Below are 24510 nucleotides of genomic sequence, written 5' to 3' on the forward strand. Positions count from 1 at the left end.
GAGGAAGACAGAGATTGGAATACGTCAAGCAAATAATTGAGGACGTAGGTTGCAAGTGCTACTCTGAGATGAAGAGGTTAGCACAGGAAAGGAATTCGTGGCAGGCCGCATCAAACCAGTCAGTAGATTGATGAAAAAAAAAAAAAAATCAGGAACGTCTCCAGACACGTCTTCGATGGTCATTTGGGCTCATTTCGAAGCGAGAGTCATCACTGAAGACAAATCTACTTCATTCAATGGGATTCCAGACCGAATATGCCCGACATCACTGCAAACAGGCTCCTGGGTGAACAGAAGTCGGCGCAGGGGGTGCCGTGAAGTCAGTCCCTTTTCTTCGAGCCGCTTATTAATGATCTTTATGGTGACTGAAGTACCACTTGCACGTCGGATCGATGATAATGATGAATCCAGGTGCCTCTCTCATTACTGCTCGGTCCTCACGTTCTGTTATCTCCCTAGGCCGACCGCTTCCTTTTTGACTCTGTGTCCGGCCTTAATTCAGCCATTCCTGCCAACATTGTCAAATAGTGGCATCTCTCCTATCCAAATGTTAAGCGATTCACCGATTATCCCAGCCGGCTTGTTTGAGCTCAACTATATTTCGTCTCTCAAATGCTTACACTTGCGTACGTTGTTCAAACTCCTTTCTGCGAGGCATAGTTACTCTCCAACTGAATACACGGAATGAAATTCGCCAACACTTTTTGCCCTGGTGTCGACATGTCCACTGTTTACGATCCTTGTCATCCTTGTCAATGGCGCGGTGAAATTGCACTACAGCGTCACATTCAATTCAATGGCCACAAAAGTTTACGATTTTGCATTTTCCGTCAATACCTGTATGAATATCAGTTTGTGATTCATTTTGTCTTGGTGAGGACGCTACCAGTCTCTTACGATTGTTTATTTATCCTGGAAAAGTTTTTAAGAGCAAAGTATTCTTCTGACATGGTGAATATACGGCGGGTCATTGACTTTCGTGGCGGGGTGGAAGTAATTCCAAAACTGTTAAGTCTGTAAACAGATCGCGTGCCACCGTGGTTAAGACATACCGTGCATGACAGATTGGCGCTATCCAAAACCAGTGCCGAATTATTGTGGTGCACCACAGGTCATAGATAACAGGGGTCAACAACGGCTGAGGAGACGTGTATGGGTGCACAGGCGTGCAGCTGTTGAGCAACTGACTACCGAGATGAACCAAGGGGCTACCAACGTCTTCTCAACGACTGTTCAGCGAAAGTTGCTGCGTGTGGACTTTCACAGCAGGCGCCAGATTCATGCACCCCTGTCGACTGCTGTTCATAGGCTACGAAGGCTGAGATTTGCACACCAGTACCGCAATTGGACGACCAATGTTTGGAAAGGTGGCCTTTTCAAATGAATTACGTGTTACGTTCCATTTGACAAGTGGCCTGCGACAATAGTCGTAAGGGTCCAGACCGGGGGAGGGAGCGTTATGATATGGGGTATGTTTCCGTGGAATTCCCTGGGTGATATCGTCGCTCGGAAGGCACAATGCATCTGTACTGGGGAACATGACGACCAGAAACATGCAGCTTGTTTTTCCTTGGTGAGATGGCATCTACCAGTGGGACAATGCAATATGTCATAAAAGCTCACAATGTAAGTACGTTGGTGGAAGAACAATGAGTTTCTAGCTATCGGACTCCCATGGTCTAGCTCGATTGGGCTGTTAGTGACAGCCGGCAGGTGTGGCCGAGCGGTTCTAGGCGCTTCAGTCTGGCACCGCGTGACTGCTACGGTCGCAGGTTCGAATCCTGCCTCTGGCATGGATGTGTGTGATGTCCTTAGTAAGTTAGGTTTAAATAGCTCTAAGTTCTGGGGGACTGATGATCTCAGAAGTCAAGTCCCATAGTGCTCAGAGCCATTTGAACATAGCGCGCTGTGCACGGCACGGGAGTCGGCACGGCTCAATATCCTTGTCAGTACCTTCCAAAACCTCAGTGATTTTCTTCCATGCTGCAAAGCTTGGTTAATGAGACTTCTGACAGGTGATAAAATTAATATGACTGTACCGTGTATCTTAAAACCTATATCCCAATAGCTGGCCGGTGTGGCCGTGCGGTTAAAGGCGCTTCAGTCTGGAACCGCGTGGCCGCTGCGGTCGCAGTTTCGAATCCTGCCTCGGGCATGGATGTGTGTGATGTCCTTAGGTTGGTTAGGTTTAATTAGTTCTAAGTTCTAGGGGACTGATGACCACAGATGTTAAGTCCCATAGTGCTCAGAGCCATTTGAACCATTTTTTAACTATATCCCAATAAATACCACTTAGGCTTCCCAATACACCACGGCACAGTAACTGCATTAATCAAAGCCTCTCCAAATCACTTTTCGGCATGTATCTGCTGCTTGCTACTCTCCACTTTTTCACCAGGACTCATTTTGAGCACAGCCATAAGATCTCACATTAAACTTGTAATCTCTGTAGATACACTGATCAGCCAGAACATTATGACCGCCGAACTTACAGCCGGTATGTCCACATGTGGCACGGATAACAGCGGCGACGCATCGTGGCGTGGAAGCAATGAGGTCATCGTAGATCGCTTGAGGATATTGGAACCATATCTGCATATACAACTCACCTAGTTCCCGTAAATTCCGGAGAGGGGGCGATAAGTCCTGACGACCCATTCAATAACCAGGTTTGTTCTATCGGATTCAGATCTGGCGAGTTGGTAGGGGGCGGGGAAAGCACTTCAACTGGAACTCGCTACTTTGTTTCTCGAACCACTCCGTCATGTTCCATGCCTTGGGACATGGCGCATAATCCTGTTTAAAAACAATCGTCATGGAGGGGTGTACGTGCTCTGCAAACAGTGAATGATTCTCCTTGGCCGTCATGGTGCCTTGCACAAGCTCCACTGAACCCATCGATGCCCAGCTGAATGTTCTCCAGAGCAGAATGCAGCCTCCGCAGTACAGATGACAAGAGCTATTCCCCGGGAAGATGACGACTTCGCGCGCTCCCATCGGCACGATGAAAAATGGCATAGCGCCAACTTCCAGTGCCGATGGTCACGTGCCCATTTCAGTCATTGTTTCCGACGTTGTGTTGCATGGGTCATCGGCTGCGGAGGCCCGTCGTGTTCCTACATTCTTATACTCTGCCCAGCATTAAAGTATTATTTTAGTTCCGCCACAGTTCCCCGCCTGTCCTGTTTTACCAGTATGCCCAGCATACGATGTCCGACACCTGGAATGATGGGTGGCCGCCCAACCCCACGACGTCTGGACGTGGTTTCACCTTGGTTCCGCTACGTGTTGGAGACACTCTCCACAGCACTCCTCAAATACCCAATAAGTCGTGCACTTCCCGAAGAGCTCGTGCCGAGCCTCCGGGCCATTACAATCTGTCCTCGGTCAAACTCAGATAGATCACGCGCCTTCCCAATTCTACACACGGATTAATACTGCATGAACTGTGCGTGTGTCTTGAGTAGCAGTCATTCCTCGCCAGGTGACGCTGCTATCGCCAGGACGGGTGTATAACGGTCGGAGGTCATAATGTTCTGCATGATAATGTGGGTGTTCCATTTCATTACAAGTTGCTAAATCAAGACTGCAGCCGAAAGACGAATGAAGGCACGAATGCACTTACAATCCAATATATGTTACCATTTATCAACACTACTTTCAATTTTACTATTTATTGAAAAACTGTGAGCACTTTGCCCCTTAGTGTCTGATCGATCTTCGAAATTTTTAAACAATTTTTTTTCCTAACTTATGTTAGTAATTGTATTGAGAGAAAGTTTGCATTCAAAATAACTTACTTTTTTGCATACTTACATCAGTGGATCCGCTGACTGTAAGGGGGTTGGATGAGAAATAGAAGTCCCGAATCCTCTCAGTTATCAGTTTAGCTCGTGGTGACGTCTGATAAGCAAAGCAGACGGGGAAAAGCTTGTCGCTGTTGCGGTCCAGGTCTTCTAACATCGTATGATATTCAACGAAAGCTGTAAACATACGTTAGAGCTCATACGAATTGCGTATATAACAAAATAGCTGCTGCTTGTTGTACTAAGAGCTTAGATTATGCCTGGTGATCCCTACTGCATATATCTGGGGTGTCCATATTATTAGACCATGAGAGAGACGTATCAAGTTTTGAATCTCATTGGGGCCGGTTAACAAATTTTCTCAGAAATTAGAGAATTGTAACGAAATTAATTGTTATTTGACACGAACGCAAGATTCAGTGAAAACATCACGTATGACTTATTACCGTTTAGTCCTATTTGTGAGAGATATGAAATTTGTATTCTGAATGCATAATTTTTTCAGACTATGACTCTGACTTACTCTGTTCTATGAGTAATATGACCTGTACTTCTGTATTTAAATTGCATAAATTTCGTCAAAGAAAATATCTGTTGACATCTGTAGGTGGTGCGAAATAGAGATAGTGCACAGTCTTTGATCTTGAGGTAGTTCTTATGGAAAAAACTCTCAAAACCAAACAAGGCTTTCTACTTTAAACTTGTCGTTCATGTTGTCATCAGCCTGCGGATTAGTGTTTTCCGCCTGATCATCTTCCACTTCACAAGAAAAGGAGGTCCGGAATTTTTGGACTTCCTTAGAATGCGCATCTATATCTGAGAAGCGGGAAGAGAATTCTTTCTTCAGATAAGGCAATTCCATTGCAAACAAAAGTGGAAAATTTGAACCATGTGTACGCTCCAACGACCGACAGTTGGCGAAGTGTGAGAAGATTTTCTTTGTTTGACGTTGAGTTAAGAAAATATCAGTTTCTCTCAGAAAAATGTAACTTGTGTAAAGGTCACGAATAATATTGTCCTCCCCTTGAAGTTTTTCATTCAGTTCATTCAAATTTAGAGCACTTCAGCAACCTACATTCCATAGCTATTCTCTGTTCCTTTATAACAGACAACACACACTGGTTTGTTGGCTTTCAGTCTAATGAAATATTTCGTAGTCCACTCTGTACTGAAGATACGACGCTCGCTATCTACCTTTTACTTTTAGTTTCTAGACATATTTTCACAAGCATTCGAAGGAAGAAAACTTGAAATAACAACACGGTAAACATAGCCAGGAAGTCACAGTCAACTTCAGGCGGGCGCTCCTGGTCGCATCCCTGTAATTTATTAAACCCCTTCACGGGCCGGATGCAACCCGCGGGCCGTATTTTGGACATCCCTGCTATATACAGTCATCTTCAGTTGTTCTGTTGCATATGTGGCAGACACACACTGAAGTTCCGAAAATGTGGAACAACGAATTTTTACTGTAGTCGCATTAAGATGACCACAATGGGAACGTAAATCACTTTCTTACAACAACAAAAAATAAATATCCTTAAGCAGCAATTTTTATTATTACGACTTTCGACTCCCACAGAAGCATCGTCAGATCTGGGGACTCAAAAATAAATAGGATTTAACAAAAAAGTTTAAAAAGATGCATTGAAAAGGTACACGTACAAATTTTGTTGTTACTGTGTACAGCTCGTTAGTATAGACCTATTTATGGAAAAGTCACAGCAAAATTGATTTCGTTCCAGATCGTAATACGAGTCATTCCTCATAGCTGGACAGATGAGTTTAACAACAAGATGGTCTTGTGATTTAAAATAATGTTACAGTTTACTGTTATGCTACTGCATTGTACATAAAACTGTTTTTGTGTTCATAATGTTATATTATACTATAAGCACCAGTAATAATAAAATATAAAGGAATTATGAAACATAATATTAAAATATCACAAACAATGTGTAGTAACCGTAAAAAAAGAAAAAAAATGTTCAGATGCGATACGAGACCGCGTTGTCCAGAAGCAGAGCATGTCATGCAACGAGCACGGCCTGCAGTGTTTATTAACCGGGCAAGCTAACTACACGGTTTTTCTGCCTCAGGCTCTACAGATATTACGCATCACGCATCTCAGGAACGTTCTGTGCGCGAAAATGATTACACAACTTTATATGGAGTGTCATCGTAAATTTTGTAACAAGCGGCATGAAACAAATCATTTTGCTCCTTAACATCTTCATCGCGGTCTTTTCTAGTTACAGTGGAAGTTTTCAGCGGTAAAATTTTGATAACACTGTGCATATCATTTTCCATTTATCGGCGTACAAATATGTTCCAAGCTCAATTTTATTCTACGTTTACAGGTGTTCATTAAATTATTTTGTAAACATGCATCTGTCTGCCAGATATGAATTTTCGGCAGTCAGTACATGCTATTTTATAGATCCGCGAACGACAACATTTCTTGATCTTTTGTGAAACATCGTGTCACACACATTTTTAACATGTTATTCGTGTTAAATGTAGCTTTAATGCTGACTTTACATAACGAATACTGTCTTCTCCGATGGAATCCTGGTAAGATACGTTTCATAACAGCCTATTTTTCTGAATTATATGTTCATTTCCATGGCTGAAACGTTGTGAAAAGTCAGTGACTACCGCGTTTCTCTTTGTATTTCAATCTAAGCTAACAACGAAAGGAAAAGCAGGGGATTTCTGAACATGTAAAGAAGAGGCAAAAACATCCTAAATGCATTGTGCTCCAATTTTAGGAATAAGTACTATTATTAATCAATAAATACAAAATGTAAATACATATTATGTATACCAATTTCCTGAATGCCTGCTGATGATACTTTACAAACCAAAGCGAAACGCATCTGATTAAAGATACTCTTAAACAACAACGAGATGGACAAGCCAACAATCATTAACAACAATTATTTACAATTAAATCAATACAATGAAATGAAAACCTTAGCTCCATACAGACGCTGATATACATCAACGGGGACCATTGAAAATGTGTCCGCCGAGGGGGACTCGAACCCAGGATCTCCTACTTATATGGCAGACACTATATCCATCTGAGCCACAGAGGACACAGAGGGTAGTGCGACTGCAGGGGCTTATCTCTGGCTCGCTTCCCGTGAGACCCACATTTCCAACTTATTGCCCCACACTATATTCGTAGTACCCCTGCTCATTACACTCATTACTCGAGGCTTTACCGATTCCCGTAAGAGTACCGGGGAATGTGTGTGAATCCGCACAGAAGATGGTCAAATGGCCGGTCAGCCATAACTATATATATGAAGGTGGTACCTGTTCTTTTGGAAATGTCCGAAGGAACAGATGCCATAGGTGACCGTGCAGCTCGTTAGAATGAATTAACAATCAAATTAATAAAATGAAATGAATACCCTTAGCTGCATACAAGCGTTGATATACGTCAACGGGAACACTTGAAAATGTGTGCCCCGACCGGGACTCGAACAAGGGATGTCCTGCTTACATGGCAGACGCTACATCCATCTGAGCCACCGAGGACACATAGCATCTGACATATGAGCAGGAGATCCCTGGTTTCTAGTCCCGGTCGGGGCACACATTTCCAAGTGTCCCCGTTGACGTATATCAACGCCTCTATGCAGCTAAAGATATTCATTTCATTGAATTGATTTAATTATAACGAGCTGCACGGTCACCGATGCTATCTGTTATTTCGGACATGTCCGAAAGAACAGATACCACCTTCATATACGAGAATTATTGATGGTTTTGTGTTACACTTTTTTGCTTCTTACGTTGTATACTGTTATTTTACGTTGTAAAATATTGTTTACCTCTGACTGGTCATGTCCGCACTCTGCGACCATTTAACCAAAAAACTGGAGGTGATTATAACAACTTCCTGTGATAACAGTAATCGCATTATCCTCTAGAACGCAGGGTAACAAAATGATTTTTTATGCTGAACTGAGAGAGATGATGTTTCATAATTAATTTCACTGTAGTAAGGTGGCCTCTTAGAACTAGAAAAGCAGTGTTTTCCTTTTACTACTGAAATAGATAACAACAGATAAGCCTTCCCCCTTACAGTTAACTTTCTGATTTCATACAAGTAACATATGTTTGGAATTGAGCTATAGTCGTTCTTGTACAACTTTGTTAAAATTCACATTACAATTATTTTGAACCTGCGCTTTACTTACAAAAAGCTTATCCACGTGATATTTCTCTCCGTATATGCTTAGAACAAACGGCTCGCATTTTAAAATACACGGTGATAACGGTAGATGATTTGATTTTTAGACAGTTTATTTATCCTTGAGTGCTATTTGAAACTTAGAACGCCTTACCCCCAGGCCATCTAAATCAAAACAATAAAAAAGCAATCTGAAATAGTTTTAGTTGCATGTATTTAGAAACAAGTCTGTGTTTGCTTGACAGCTAATAATAACAGCATCTGGTTGAAAGAATATTCTAATTTAGATACTTGGTTAAAAAACAACAAACTGCACTAGTTTCTCGTAATAGTAGGTTAATAGTTGAATATAAAATCCATTCCTAAAATGGCACGTCATTAAATAACAATTTTATGTCAGTTTATTTGCTCGAGTGACAAAAAACAATCTTCGATGCTAAGAATATTTCAGCTAAATCACGTTACGTGATTCCATTTTTAAATCCTAACTGAGTTGCGGTTTTTAATCTATTAATAGCAATACAGGACGCTTCATGTTTACGAATGACTATGGTCCACTGAAACTGGATTTGTTACTGCTACGCCATAGAGGACGAGGAGAGTGATCAAGAAATATTTTATTTATTAGTTTGTGGAAGAATATAATCTGGAATACATTTTATGTCTACGAAGTTTGGCAGATACTAGTCTAGATACTCAGTCATAGCTGGTTCTACAATTTCACGTAACAAATACTCTGGCTGGCAAGCAATTCTTCGCTCTCCGTGCTGGTTTGGAATTAGCGATGATTTAAATTATACTTTACAGATTTAAATCTTGAGCCAAATTCAAACACAAGGGTTCTCATGTAAACGATTGTTTGGCTGCAAAATCACTTGGAAAGACTCCATAAATATAACTACATAGTGCGTAAGTGGTTTCGGTGGCATACTTCTTTTTTATTTATCACTAGCTGAGTACCTCACGTTGCCTGAGTAAGTATTTATTCCAGAGTTATATTAGCCGAGCTCCTTCTTTCCCCTCTCAACCAGCCCTCTCTCTGACCAACTCCACCACTCATCTGTCCATCTTCTCCTCCTCCCTTTCTCTGCCCATCTCCTCCTTTCCCCATCCTCCGTCCAGTCCCTCCTCCCCTATGACTGACCATATCGTACTTCTCCTATCTGCGCCTGTGTCCTCCTTCTCATTCGCTGTCTGTCATCTCCTTGTCCACCCTTCTCTTTCCACATCATGACACACACTCCAAGCCGGCCGGAGTGGCCGAGCGGTTACAGGCGCTACAGTCTGGAACCGCACGACCGCTACGGTCGCAGGTTCGAATCCTGCCTCGGGCATGGATGTGTGTGATGTCCCTAGGTTAGTTAGGTTTAAGTAGTTCTAAGTTCTAGGGGACTTATGACCACAGCAGTTAAGTCCCATAGTGCTCAGAGCCGTTTGAACAATTTTTTTTTGAACACACTCCAATAGTAGGATAGGGTTTCTTACCCCTACAGTATTTCCTTCCAAACTCATATGTGCACCAGTTTCTTTCAAATAGTTCCAGGGGCTTAGTATGAGCTTTTTACCTGTGGCTTTGGTTGCATATGCACATTTAAATATATATTTCACACATATTAATATATCTTAACATATTTTGGTTGGCTGGTTGATTCAGTGGAGGAGACCAAACAGCGAGGTGATCAGTCCCATCGATTTATGGAAGGAAGTCGGCTGTGTCCTTTCAAAGGAACCATCCCGCCAGTTGTCTAAAGCGATTTAGAAAAACCACGAAAGACTTAAATCAGGATGGCTGGACGCGGGTTAAATCGACATCCAAAGAAATGCGAGTCCAGTGAGCTAACCAATGCGACACCGCGCTTGGTAAACATATTTTACGCGTATTTGTACACATACTTCAATTCTGTGTTAGCGAAATTTTCCTTGCATTTTCATTTTCACTTCGCTTAATGATTGTGAACTACACACATCAAAAAAGTTTTGCATCACCCCAGTTCCCAGAACTCCTAAATATAGACGTTGACAGTGGATATTGTATCACAGACACAGTCCCTTTGACTGTTCAGAGACGTCACTAAACCCGCCCAAAGATGTAAACAACCATGCATCAGCAGCGCCTATTAGACGGAGGGGATCCGACAGCCGATCAGTTCCAGTCATTCCGCCAGAAAGAGCTACACAGTTTCTGTTGTCTGTAGTTCAACCATGCCTAGACGGTCAATACCGCGGTTCGATCGCGTCCGCATTGTTTATGCCAGGAAGGGCTCTCAGCAAGGGAAGTGTTTAGGCATTTCGGAGTGAACCAAAGCGATGTTGCTCGAGCATGAAGGAGATACAGAGAGACAGGAACTGTCGATGACATGCCTCACTCAGGCCGCCCAAGTACTACTACTGCAGTGGATGATCGCTACCTATGGATTACGGCTCGGAGGAACCCTGACAGCATCGTCACCATGTTGAATAATGCTTTTCGTGCAGACACAGGATGTCGTGTTACGAGTTAAACTGTGCGGAATAGGCTGCATCATGCGCAACTTCACTCCCGACGTCCCTGACGAAGTCCATCTTTGCAACCACAACACCATGCAGCGCTGTACAGATGGACCAAACAACATGCCGAATGGACCGCTCAGGATTGGCATCACGTTCTGTTCACCGATGCATATGCCTTCAACCAGACAATAGTCGGAGACGTGTTTGGAGGCAGTCTGGTCAGACTGAACGCCTTAGACACACTGTAATGCGAGTGCAGCAAGCTAGAGGTTCCCTACTGTTTTTAGTTGGCATTATGTGGGGCCAACTTAAGCCGCTTGTGATCATGGAAGCCGTAACGGCTGTACGATATGTGAATGCTATCCTACAACCGATAGTGCAACCATATCGGCAGCATATTGGCGAGGCAGTCGTCTCCATGGAAGACAGTTCTCGCCCCAATCGTGCACATCTTGTGAATGAATGACTTCCTTCAGGACAACGACATCACTCGACTAGAGTGGCCAGAATGTTCTCTAGACATGAATCCTATTGAACTTGCCTGGGATAGATTGAAAAGGGCTGTTTATGGACGACGTGACCCACCAACCACTCAGAGGGTTCCACGCTGAATCGCCGTTGAGGAGTGGGACCATCTGATCAACAGTGTCTTGATGAACTTTGGATAGTATGCCACAACGAATACACGCACGCATCAATGCAAGAGGATGTGCAGCTGGGTGTTAGAGGTACCGGTGTGTACAGCAATCTGGACGACAACCTCTGAAGGTCTCGCTGTATGGTGATGCAACATGCGATGCAATAACAAGGGCAGAAATGATATTTACGTTGATTTCTATTCCACTACGCTGTACAGGTTCCGGAACTCTCGGGACCGAGGTGATTCAAAACTTTTTTTGGTGTGTGTTATGCTACGTTGTTGTGGTTGTGGTCTTCAATCCGAATACTGGTTTGATGCAGGTCTCCATGCTGCTCTATCCTGTGCAAGCCTCTTCACCTCCGTGGAACTACTGCAGCCTACATCCCTCTGAATCTGCTTACTGTATTTATCTCGTGGCCTCCCTCTAAGAGTTCTACCCTACAGGCTTCCTTCCGGTACTAAATTGGTGATCCCTTGATGTCTCAGAATGTGTCCTACCAAACGATCCCTTTTTTGGTCAGCTTGTACCATAAATTTATCTTCTCTCCTATTCAGTATCTCCTCGTTTGTTAAGTGATCGACCCCTGTAATCTTCAGAATTCTTCTGTAACACCACATTTCAAAAGCTGCTATTCTCTTCTTGTCTAAACTATTTATCGTGCATGTTTCACTCCCATGCATGGCTGGTTCAAATGTCTCTGAGCACTATGGGACTGAACATCTGAGGTCATCAGTCCCCTAGAACGTAGAACTACTTAAACCTAACTAACCTAAGGACATCACACACATCCATGCCCGAGGCAGGATTCGAACCTGCGACCGTAGCAGTCTCGCGGTTCCGGACTGAAGCGCCTAGAACCGCACGGACCCGCGGCCGGCTCCTGTGCATGGCTACGCTCCATACAAACACTTCAAGAAAGGACTTCCTTACACTTCAATCTATATTCGACGTTAACAAATTTCTCGTCTTCAGAAACCCTTTTCTTGACATTGCCAGGTTGCATTTTATATCCTCCCTACTTCGACAATCATCAGTTCTTTTGCTTCCCAAATATCAAAATTCATTTAATGCTTTAAATATCTCATATCCTAGTCTAATTCCCTCAGCCTCACCTGATTTAAGTCGACTACATTCCATTATCCTCGTTTTGCTTCTGTTGATGTTCATCTTATACTCTCCTTTCAAGATACTGTCCATTCCTTCGAGTTGCTCTACCAAGTCCTTTGCTGCCTCTGCCAAAATTGCAATGTCATCGGCAGACCTCACAGTTTTTATTTCTTCTTCCTGGACTTAAATTCCTACTCCAAATTTTTCTTTTGTTTCCTTTACTGCTTACTCAATATACAGATTGAATAACATCGGGGATAGTCTACAACCCTGTTTCACTCCCTTCTCAGCCACTACTTCCCTTCCGTGTCCCTCGACTCTTATAACTGCCCTCTGGTTTCTGTACAAATTGTAAATAGCCTTTTGCTCCTTGTATTATATCCCACCACCTTAAGAGTTTGAAAGAGAGTAATCCAGCCTACATTGTCCAAAGCTTTCTCTAAGCCTACAAATGCTAAAAATGTAGGTTTGCCTTTCCTTAACCTATCTTCTGCCAGAAGTCGTCGGGTCAATATTGCCTCACATGTTCCTGCATTTCTCCGGCCATGTGCTTTCTTTGGAACTGGAATTATTATATTCTTCTTGAAGCCTGAGGGTATTTCGACTATCTCGTACATCTTGCTCGCCAGATGGAAGAGTTTTGTCATGACTGGCTCCCCCAATGTGGCCAGTACCTCTAACGGATCGTTGTCTACCCCCGGGGCGTTGTTTCGACTTAGATCTTTCAGTGCTCTGTCTAAGTCTTCATGCAGTATCATATTTTCCTTCTCATCTTCCTCTACGTCTTCTTCGATTACCGTAATTTGTCCTTATGCATCTCCCTTATATAGACCCTCTATATACTCCTTCCACCTCTCTGCTTTGCCTTCTTTGCCTAGGACTGGTTTTCCATCTGAACTCTTGATATTCACACAGGTGGTTTCTTCTTCAAATTTCTCTTAATTTAGCTTATGTACTGTACAATAATATTGTCTTGCAGGTACATCCAGTGGTATATGCGCCTATTGTCTACGAAATGTGCTCTGAATGGAGTTACTAGTAAAGAAGCAATAAAGTAAAACGTCATGCATAATGCCGCAGTTTTTTCTTCTCTCATGTCAGTATTTGACGTCATATCACCTGAACTATGTGTCGTAAAATGATATATCTTTTGTAGGTACATTCAGCGGCAAATATGGGCAGTGTCTGTAACAAGTGTTGTGAATAGAGGTAGTGGCAACGAAGTAATGAATGTGAACGTCTTGCATGATGCTATAGTTTTTCACGCATTTAGTTTCTAACGTCGTATCTCGTACTCGTGAACTAAGCGCCCTACAATGATGTAATTTTTCTGATACATTCAATGGTATATGTGAATACTGCCCGCAAAAAGTGTCAAGAATACGGTTAATATTACAGAAGTAATGTAGTAAGACTCCATGCTTGATGTGGCATATTTACTGTATGAACAGCGACGATGTTGTAAGAGGCAAACTTTTTTCTTTCATCATTATGTGGCGGTCATCAGCGAGAAGAACTTTCTTAAAGGTTTGATCCTGTGTGTAAAGTTTGCTGCAAGTCTCTAAGTGCTCTCGAATAATGGGTGACTGAAGGATGGGTGTTCTCGCGTCCTGGGCTACAATCCCTTTTCACCCGCACCCCTTTGATTCGTGTGTGGTTCTTACCCCACAGTGATTCTTCCTGACGGTAGATGATACGTATACTAAGTTCGGTGGAAAGCAGTCCAGTGACTTAGGAGGTGATATGCTGTACACACACACACACACACACACACACACACACACATACATTGGTGAGCCAAAACATTATGACCACTGCCCAACGCAATGTTGGATGCCGCCAGGTAGCGCAGTGGGCACATGACGCTGCAACGAAAGTATATAAACTGAGCAGACACGGACGGGGGATCACCCTGGCGAAGATATGGACTGCAAGTGGAGAAATCCATTGAGATAAGCGACTTAGACAAAGGGCAGATTTTCATTACGCAGAACCTGTGAACGAGTATCTCGAAAACGGCGAAGCTGGTCGAATGTTCACGCCCTACTGTCGTGAGCATCTACAGAAAGAGGCAGGACAGTGAAACTACCACTAGGCGCTAAATGGGTGGACGCCCATTCAGAGAACGTGGGGTTCGGAGGATTCTCTGCTCTGTAAGGTGGGATAGAAGGTGATCTGTGGCATCTCTGACGAAAGAGCACAATGCTGGTGCGCACGCAAGTGTTTCGGAGCACAGCTTTCATCGTACATTACTGAACATAGAGCTCCGCAGCAGACCACCCTGATGTGTTCACACGTTGACCCAATGACATCGTCAATTATGATTGCAGTGGGAATGGGAGTAGAGGGAGTCGACCGTGAACCAATGGAAACGTGCCGGCTCTTCGGGTGAATCACATTTTTGCTGCATTAGGTCGCTGGTCGTCTCCATAAACGCCGTCATGGGGGTGAACGGCGGCTCGAAACTTGCAGCGCATCACGGACGCAAGCTTATGGGAACAGTGTTATTCTATAGGAGACATTATTCTGCGCTTGCATGGGACCTGAGGTAGTAGTCGAAGACACACTGACAGCTGCGAGCCATCTGCATCCCTTCACGCATGATGTCTTACCCGACACAGACGTCCCCTTTCAGCACTGTAATTGTCCGTGTCTCGTGCCAGAACCGTGCTACAGTGGTTTGACTACCTTTATAGTGATGGCGACCAAATTCGCCTGATGTGAATCCTGTGGAATCCATCTCGCTCATTATCGGGCGCCGTCACAGCGTATTCAAATGAGTACACGTGACCGAACCTTGGTTCTCAGAACCAGTGATGTATTTCATTCCAAAGAGGGACAAGAGAGCTATTAAGGAAGTGGTCATAATGTTTTGGCAGCTCTGAATACTTCCGTTTTTATAATTTATATCTATTCTAAGGAAGATAGGAGCTTTTGCATGTACTGTCACTGTTGTGAGAAGTTGGTCCAACACATTGACATATTCGGTTTCTTTTCTCAAACACTGAAGCAATCGAATCACGGCTGTATCAACGTCTACAGAGGAGATGCAATGGTCTTTTACCTCCTGTAAATACGGCTCCTTCTTCTGAATTAACTCCTACAAGCCATGGAACAGCAGAGTGAGGCTTTAAGTTCAACGGGTTGTCGGACAGGAAAGAATCTTCACTTTTTTTCTCAACTACTGGGCGTAATTGCGCCATAGGGCAGAAGAACCATTCCTGAAACAGACGAAACAATACAATAAAGTACCATGTATAGAGCATCGTAGTCATAATCGTCATACAGACCTTTGCGTTCTTAACAAAAAGTGTCAGTCCGCTGAAAAAATCATACTGATATTTTTACTGCTGACTGAGTCTTCCAAGCTGCAGTTTTCACGTTTCATTTCAGACTGAATAGCATGTCAGGGAACACTTTTTGCTGACAAGAAACAAAATAACTAATTGCCATTAGCTGTCACTCAAATATTAAATATGTATCAGCGAGCTGTATCTGAAAAAAACGGAAGACAGTAACGGAATCCAAACAGTTGAAATGCAAGACTTGATAGACTGTAGTTAGGCGTCTTTAACACATGGGCTTCTTAATTTTTAACAGTGTAACAGAGATGTCTCGATAGAATTTGGTGAGTTTTCTTGCAGGAGAAAGATGGCGGATAGAAAATCTACTGAAGAAGCTGGATTCCTACTTACATGGATCAAGAATGTAGTGATTACGAAATATATTCATAGGTTGTAAAACTAAGTAATATCTCGTAGTAGAGAAAGTTCTCTAGTATAGTCCCAGCCTTTCATTAAAAAATGCGAATGCTGTACTGGCGTTCAGGACAGCACTGTTTACTTATAAATCAATCAAATTAACTATATTAACTTCCAGAATACTGCGTTTACCCAGAAATTTTAAAAAGTTTCGACGTCTCAATAAATACATAATAATATATCTCAAAACTGGGACGAAATCAAGACTTTCTTTATTACAAACATGTAGAACAAGAGGGAAAAATTAGATGTAGATTTTAATGTTACCAATATCGAAGGAATATGACAGAATAACAATATTTGTTTTTAAAATAAGCAAAATATATTACATAGAAATCATTTTAGTGTATGCAACAACGCGTTTACATTCTGACCATGAAGTGGAAGATCTCAAAGAAGAGCTACAGAAGCTGATAAAGTCAATCCCAGTAGAAGGTAATAATGGAAGATTTTCACGTGACAGTAATATAAAAACTGAAGAACGATTGTTCAGTGGAATGCTTCGGATACGACACCACAAATGGCTGGTCACACATCAGAACAACTGTCAAAGCAGAACTACATGTTCACCTCCAAAGCCATTCACAGAAATAAAACAGATAATTAACGTAGCAAGAACGAAACAGAACTAAAAATGAAATTGACAACATTTCATCAAACAATTAAGAAATTGTGGAAGATGTGACGGACCTAAACCAACTTTATATTATCAGGTGATCATAGACTCCTGTGAGTAAGCATAGAGCGGACGAATACTAAAGAGATCATGAACACCAAGGTCAAGAGGAACACAAGAATCGAATCCGATCACTATCTTACAGAAGTCCAGTGTTAGTGGATTCCAAACAGGGGTAGACAGCTCCAACTGAAAAGAGCAGCCGGAAACATGTGGATAAACAGAAAAAGGATGCAAACGATGCAAATACAAGAAAGGAACTGAAATATATAATGAATGGGATGCTGTGCACCAGAACATGGGGAAACAGGCTGACATATTAGTAAAGAAAAATCAGAATAAAGCACCTGTGGTTGAATAAGTACTGTGAGGAAGCGGTAGAGAACAGCAAAGAAAACTAGGGAGACCGGAGCTGGACTCGGAAAAAAGGGTTTCAAGGAAAAAGGAAGGAAGCGGTCAGAACTATAAGATGGATCAGAAGACAAAGGATGAAGTAGGAAGTGGACGAGGTTGAGAAGAACTACAGAAAAACAAACTGTTGAGTCTTCTTCGGGAAATTCATAGAGAGTTTGACTGGACAGAAGGTCAGAGAACAGTTTATAACTGATCAGAAAGACGAACTAGCCTTTAGTGCGAAGAAGAAGATACTTGCAGAGTACTTGCGCTACCTTCTGAAGTACGAGCTGTAATTGGGGTAGACAAAGAAGAGTGTCACACCTTCCCACTAGAGATGAGGTCGAACAGGCCATAATTGATCTAAAGAATAATAAGGCAGCTGTAGAAGATTGGGTATCAGCCGAGATGATAAGTGGAGAGGCGACAAGGCGATGGGCAACATGACCAACGTTAACTGTCAGATTTGGAGAATAAAGACGTTACCAGAAGAATGGAAGAACGGAGTCATAGTACCAAAACATAAGAAGGAGGACAACAGGGATGAAAACAATTACAGCGGAATATCGCTACTGGGGATCGGCTAAAAGCTGCTGTCAAAACTCCTCTTCAATAGACTAGAAAAGTAGATAGGAATGCAGTTAGAGACTATCAAGCGGGATTAAGGAAGGGAAGGCGATATGTAGAACGTAATGCATTAAAGAACAAAAAGACAGTACTAACTTTCGTGGACTTCATGAGAGCATATGACTCCATTGAGAGACAAACTCTTAGAAGGTTCCTGAAGAACATGGACTAGACGGCACTACTTAATAACTACTGTTGGAAATTTTGACAGACATAAAGGCAAGGGTGACATTCAGAGGAGCACTAGGAGAAAAGTTTGAGATTAAGGCACGTGTCAAACAGCGAGATCGACTGTCACCGATTGTGTTCACCATAGCACTGGGCGAAGTGATCAGGCAGTGGAGAGCAATAAACAAGAAATGGCACTACCAAAGACACATCCTGGGAATAAAAGGACACAGACCCAACTGGATTGTCTATCCTTTGCGGACAACATAGGGATAGTAAGTGCAGGAGAAAACGCAAAGACGCAACTTGACAACCTAAGCGAGATAGCCAGAAGTATGGGACTGAGGATCGCCTACGACAAAGACTTTGATTACGTTTGGTGACTGTAAAACACCGGAAGGTACCATGCAGAAGGTGGGTAAGTTTTAATACACCGGAGGAACATGGCAGGAACGAATGGGAGCGTGGAGGCAATAACACAGAGGATAAGGAAGACGAGGTCGGCCTTCTGTATGACCAGAATATATACAATAAAAAATACATCCACAGACGGAAAGATCGGAAACTACAAGACAACGTGAGGAATGTAGTATTATATGCCGCTGAGAAGATAACAGGAAGAAATTGAGCAGAACAACTAGAGAAAGAAGAGAGAAAAATACTGAACAAAATACTAAGCTCTATAAGAGGTGATGAGAGATAGTTGCGAAACCTAGGGATGACAGTACCTGGACATGGAGATAACATCAGGAGAAACCAGGTTATAAAGGGTAAGGTTTGCCGGACATGAATATGGATAGAATGACAGAGTGTGGGAAACAACAGGGAGGACAAGTGGAAGGACAGGACCCAAGTTGGTTATTGAACTCTGGAAGACTTGGTGGAGATTGTAGATCAAGGTGGAAGAAAACGAAAAGCCGAGAAGCAAAGACACATCGCCGACCAGTATGCCAGGGATCGACGATGGGAAAGGATACAGGAAAGAATAGTCACCAGTGGAGCAGACAAGAGAAGAGGATACTGAAGATCTCCGAAGAAAAGCGGAAAAGAAGAAGAGAAAGGTTGAATATTTTCTGGGAAGAGAAGAGTAAACTGCAACCGATGAAGGGGCTACCCATAGTCCTACAGAAGCCATAAAGCAAGAAGAAGAAGAAGAGTCACAAAGGCACAAAGAAACTGAGTCATCAGCTAGGAAGTCACAAGCGCAGGTGCCAATATTTAAAAATAGCAAGGTTTATAGACTAAATTAACCAACAATTTAAGGACACGCAAACATAGACGTAAAAAAGCCCTTCTAATAAGGGGGGCGGGGGGTGGTGATGGAATATATTTTCGTAGACACTGGCAGCTAGAGTAAAATTCTTCTGGGCTGTAGGCAACATAACCTTGTAAAACACTGAATCAAACAACTTTTCGTGCAGTGTACAATAAAATAACATAAAATCGAATATGCATTATAACTGATAGCGTTTAAGTTGTCAGCAATTTTAGGATGTTGGTTATAAGCGATAGCTTGATGGAAATAATGTTTTCCACGAAATCTTGGGCATCTCAAACTTATCCAGGCTCTTTGGGAAGACATACGTTTGTAATATCTTTGTAACATATTTTGTTTTCACATAAACACTGTGAGTCATGTGTGAGGATTTTTGTACACTATAGGAGGCATAGTACCAGTAAGTAAACAGACGAATAATACTATTTACTAACATTAGCAATAAAGCATCACAAGACATATGTAAGAACTGCAGCAGTACAAGAGAGGCAGAACAACACACCCACACAAACATCACACAAACGCGTCGTATTACACACGAAAACATGTAACTGGTGCAGTGCTTTATTATTTAAATCATAAATTAGTGAACCTTAAAACTATTGCAATATACCGTTGAATCACGAGTAATGTATTGTTGACCTAATCGGTACTTCAAAGGAACTTAGAATTGTGTCTTAGATGTTTCACAGAGCAACTGACAGAAAGTGAGAAGCTCTATGTTCTGCATCTGCATCCAAACAGGTGATCGATTTGTAATATATTAACGAAAAATAGGCATTCTGATATTGCGCCGAGATCATCTCACATGCTTTGAAGCTGTTGAACACACAGGGCGATTCGGTAGCTCCTACCGCTGTCGTTTTATGCAGCCCTAAATGATATGGTATTCACAAACTAAGTGCGAGATATTCATATCTCTCACTCGCTACATGCAGGCTATTAGCTTTACAGAATAAATGAACAGCGCCTTTTTTGTACGGATTTTAATATAGTTAAAATTTATACCGGGGCACGTCTGCCCTAAATACCATAATTTTCGAGTTATCCGAGAAAAACCTACGAAAGTAACATAAAAACGCACTCCACCCCTCATATCCAGCCTTCACTGTTAAGATTTGTAATATGTTGTTCGTAGCACTCCCTCCTATCATTGTACAAATATTTGCGACTGCACTAACTATTCCCGATATTCGACTTTTTTGTCTTCATTAACTGGCCTTATTAGGCCATCGTATTAGTCGAGCACTTACAGATAGTAGACGTGACGTTAGCGTAAATTACACCTAACAGTTTAGTGAGTTTTAAACAGCATGAAATAAACAATTATGTTTTGCGGTCGAAAGGCGTTCTGACTAGGAAACTACAGTGATTGTAAGGGATGAGTCTGGATTGAATCGCTGGTGTAATTAGTTTTAGCGTAACGTTTACAAAAGTCGGCTTTCTTTCATTACCTTCAAGAGCACATTTAAAATAATAATGTTAAGGAAACAGTCGACTATGCTGGTGGCGTAATGACACGACACAGGGACACCAAAAAATGTCGTTTATAGGGAACAGTTCGTGAAGCCGGAAATTTTTGTACAATGGTAGGAGGGAGTGCCACGAAAAACAGACTACAAATCCTGAGTGGTGAGGGATGAATGTGGGTGTGGAGATGCGTTTTAAGATCTCTTTTGTAAGTTTGTCTTGAATAACCCGAAAACCGGAGGCCTCTATGGAAAACGTGTCCCAGTATAAAATTTAACTACATTAAATTTTCTACAAAAATTGTCCCATTCATTTCTTCTGTAGGAGTAAATATTTGCTCTTAGCGAGCCAGAGAATATGAAAATATCGCATGTGGTTTTTGAAGGCTAGATATAGCACTGCGGATTGCATAAAACAGCGGTAAGAAAAAAAAAGATCATATGGTGCCAGTGGCTGGGAGTTCCCAGGCGGGAAGTTCGGCAGCCAAGTGCAAATCTTATTGAGTGCGACGCCACAGTGGGCGACGTACGTGTCGACAATGAGGATGAAATGATGATGAGGACAGCACAACACCCAGTCCCTGAGGGGAGAAAATATCTCACCCCACCCGGGAATCGAACCCGGGCCCCCGTGCGTGGCATTCCAACGCGTAAAACAGCGGTAAGGACAGCAGTTCAAGAATCACAAGAGCAGGAGGTATACTGCGAAAAGGCCGGATGATAGGGAAAGATTTCAGTTAGATCACATCATGGTCAGACAGAGATTCCGAAATCAGATACTGGATTGTAAGGCCTACCTACCCAAGAGCAGATGTAGACTCAGATCATATAGTGGTAATGATGAAGAGCAGGCTGAAGTTTAAGAACCACGAAGACTCAATACGCAAAGAAATGGGATACTAAGGAATGACGAGGTACTCTTCAAGTTCTCAAGGGCTAAAGATAGAGCAATAAGGAATAGCTCAGTAGGCAGTGCAGTTGAAAAGGGATAGACGTCTCTAAAAAGGGCACTCACGGAAGTTGCAAAGAAAAACATAGGTACAAAGAAGGTAACTTCGAAGAAACCATGGGTAACAGAAGATGAAAGAGGACACTAATACAATTTTCAGGGATATTCAGGAATAAACAAATAAAACTCGCTGAGGAATGAAATAAACAGGAAGTGCATGGAAGCTAAAACGAAATGGCTGCATGAAAAATGTGAGGAAATCGAAAAAGAAATGATTGTCGGAAGGAGTGACTCAGCACATAGGAAAGATAAATCAACCTTCGGTGAAACAAAATGTAAGGATAATAACATTAACGTTGCAATAGGAATTCCACTGTTAAATGCAAAGGGAGAGCGAATAGGTGTAAAGAGTATACTGAAGCTCTGTATGAGAGGCAAGATTTGTCTGATGTGATAGAAAAAGAATCAGGAGTCGATTTAGAAGAGATAAGGAATTCAGTATTATAATCAGAATTTTAAGAGAGCTTGCGATGACTTAATATCAAATAAGGCAGAATGGATAGATAACATTCCATTAGAATTTCTAAAATAATTGGGTGAAGTGGTAACAAAACGACTATTCACGTCGGTATGTAGAATGTATGAGTCTAGCTACATACCATCGGACTTTCGGAAAAATATCATCCACACAATTCCGAAGACTGCTAAAGCTGACAAGTGAGAGAATTATAGCACAACTAACTTGACATCCCATGCATCAAAGTTACTTACAAGAATAATATACAGAAGAACGGAAAAGAAAATTGGGGATGGGTTAAATAATGATCAGTTTGGCTTTAGGAGAGGTAAGACACCAGAGAGGAGGCACCAGAGAGGCAATTCTGACGTTTTGGTTAATGGCTCTGAGCAGTATGGGACTTAACATATTTGGTCATCAGTCCCCTAGAACTTAGAACTACTTAAACCTAACTAACCTAAGGGCATCACCACATCCATGCTCGAGGCAGGAATCGAATCTGCGACCGTAGCAGTCGCGCGGTTCCGGACTGAGCGCCTAGAACTGCTCGGCCACCGCGGTCAGCTGACGTTTAGGTTAATAATGGTGGCAAGACTAGAGAAAAATCAAGACACGGTCATAGGATTTGTTGACTTGGAAAAAACGTACGACAACGTAAAATGGTGCAATATGTTCGAAATCTGAGAAAAATAGGGGTAAGTTGTAGGGAGAGACAGGTAATATACAATACCTACAAGAGGGAATAATGCGCGCCGATTGCCAAGAACGAGCTGTTCGGATTAAAAATGGTGTAAGACAGGGATGTAGTCTTTCGCCCCCACTGTGCAATCTGTACATAGAAGAAGCAGTTGTAGAAGTAAAAGAAAGGTTCAGGAGTGGAATTAAAATTCACGGTGAGAGGATACCAATGATGCGATTCGCTGATGACATCGGTATTCTGAGTGAAAGTGAAGAAGAATTACATGATCTGCCGAATGGAATGAACAGTCTAATGAGTACAGAATAATTATTGAGAGTAAATCGAAGAAAGATGAAAGAAATGACGAGTAGCAGAAATGAGAAGAGCGTGAAATTGAACATCAGGTTTGATGGTCACGAAATAGATGAAGGAATTCTGCTACCTGGGCACCAAAGTAACCAATGATGTAAGGAGCAATGCGGACATCAAAACGAGACTGGCACTGGCATAAAGGGCGTTCCTGGCCAGGAGAAGTCTAATAGTACCAAAGATTAGCCTTAATTTGAGAAAGAAATTTCTGAGAATGTACGTTTGGAGCACAGTATTGTGTAGTAGTGAAACATGGACTGGATAACTGGAACGGAAGAGAATCGAAGCATTTGAGATGTGGTGCTACAGATGAATGTTGAAAATGAGTTGGACTGATAAGGAATGAGGTGGTTCCGCGCAAAATGGAAGAGGAAAGGAATATGTGGAAAGCACTGACAAGAAGAAGGATAGAACATCTATTAAGACGTCAGGGAATGACCTCCATGGTACTAGAGGGAACTGTAGAGGGCAAAAACTGCGGAGGAAGATTGAGATTGGAATACATCCAGGAAATATTTGAGGACATAGGTTGCAAGTGCTGTTCTGAGATGAAGAGGTTGGCACAGGAGAGGAATTCGTGGCGGGAATTCGTGGCGGGCCACATCAAGCCAGTCAGAAGAATGAAGACTAAAAAAGAACAAAAAAGAAAGAAAGTGGCTCCTGAATCACCCTCTGTATTACTACGAGGGTTATTCAATAAGTAATGGAACACATTTTTAATCTCAGACATCTTCGGGTGAAAAAATGTGGATTTGGTTGTGAGGCAACTTGGAATTTTCCCTCTTCAGCCCCTATAGTTTCCAAGAAGTTCCAACTCTATACGTAAACTCAAAATGGCGTCTGTAACCGCAAGCATAGAGTTTATTCTGGCGGAAAATCAGAGCGTGGCGTAACTTCATTGGCGCTTTGAAAACGTCTACGTAGACATGGCAGCGAACAAAATCACGGTGAGTCGTAGGGCGAGGCGTCTATCGCCACAAGTTCGCGCTGTCCTGTCCGATCTCCCCTACAGCCTACAGCCCGGATCTCGCAACTTCGGCCTTACATCGGTTTGACCCAATAAAGGACGCACTCCACGGGAAGCAATACTAGGATAGTGGGGAGGTCACTGATGAAGCAAGACGTTGGTACAACATCGACCATTAGAGACGTAACATGCGGGCATACCGGCCTCTCAGTAAGGTGACGTAAGGCCATCGCATTGAACGGAAATTATGTTGAAACATAGGGTTTGGGAGCCAAGAGGTTATAGAATAATATGGTGTACTGAAATCCTGAATAAAATAAATCTGTTTCAGACAAAACAATGCGTTGCATTACTTATTGAAGGCGCCCGTACTTCAAGGAAACATATCTGCACTCCGTATCTTGCACT

The 24510-nt window shown here is 42.4% G+C and overlaps 1 protein-coding gene across 1 annotated transcript in view; it reads right to left on the reverse strand.

Moving 5' to 3' along the window:
- Positions 1 to 24510, reverse strand: part of LOC124606315 (juvenile hormone esterase-like) — a 129399-nt gene that overhangs the window by 39767 nt on the left and 65122 nt on the right. The window contains exons 6-7 of the mRNA XM_047138298.1: positions 15316 to 15472; positions 3817 to 3983 (exon numbers count right to left, since the gene is read on the reverse strand). Coding sequence (XP_046994254.1) covers positions 3817 to 3983; positions 15316 to 15472 — 324 coding nt within the window. The remainder of the gene's footprint in view (positions 1 to 3816; positions 3984 to 15315; positions 15473 to 24510) is intronic.

Source organism: Schistocerca americana, chromosome 3 (genome assembly GCF_021461395.2).
Source record: "Schistocerca americana isolate TAMUIC-IGC-003095 chromosome 3, iqSchAmer2.1, whole genome shotgun sequence".
NCBI classification, from domain to species: Eukaryota; Metazoa; Arthropoda; class Insecta; order Orthoptera; family Acrididae; genus Schistocerca; species Schistocerca americana.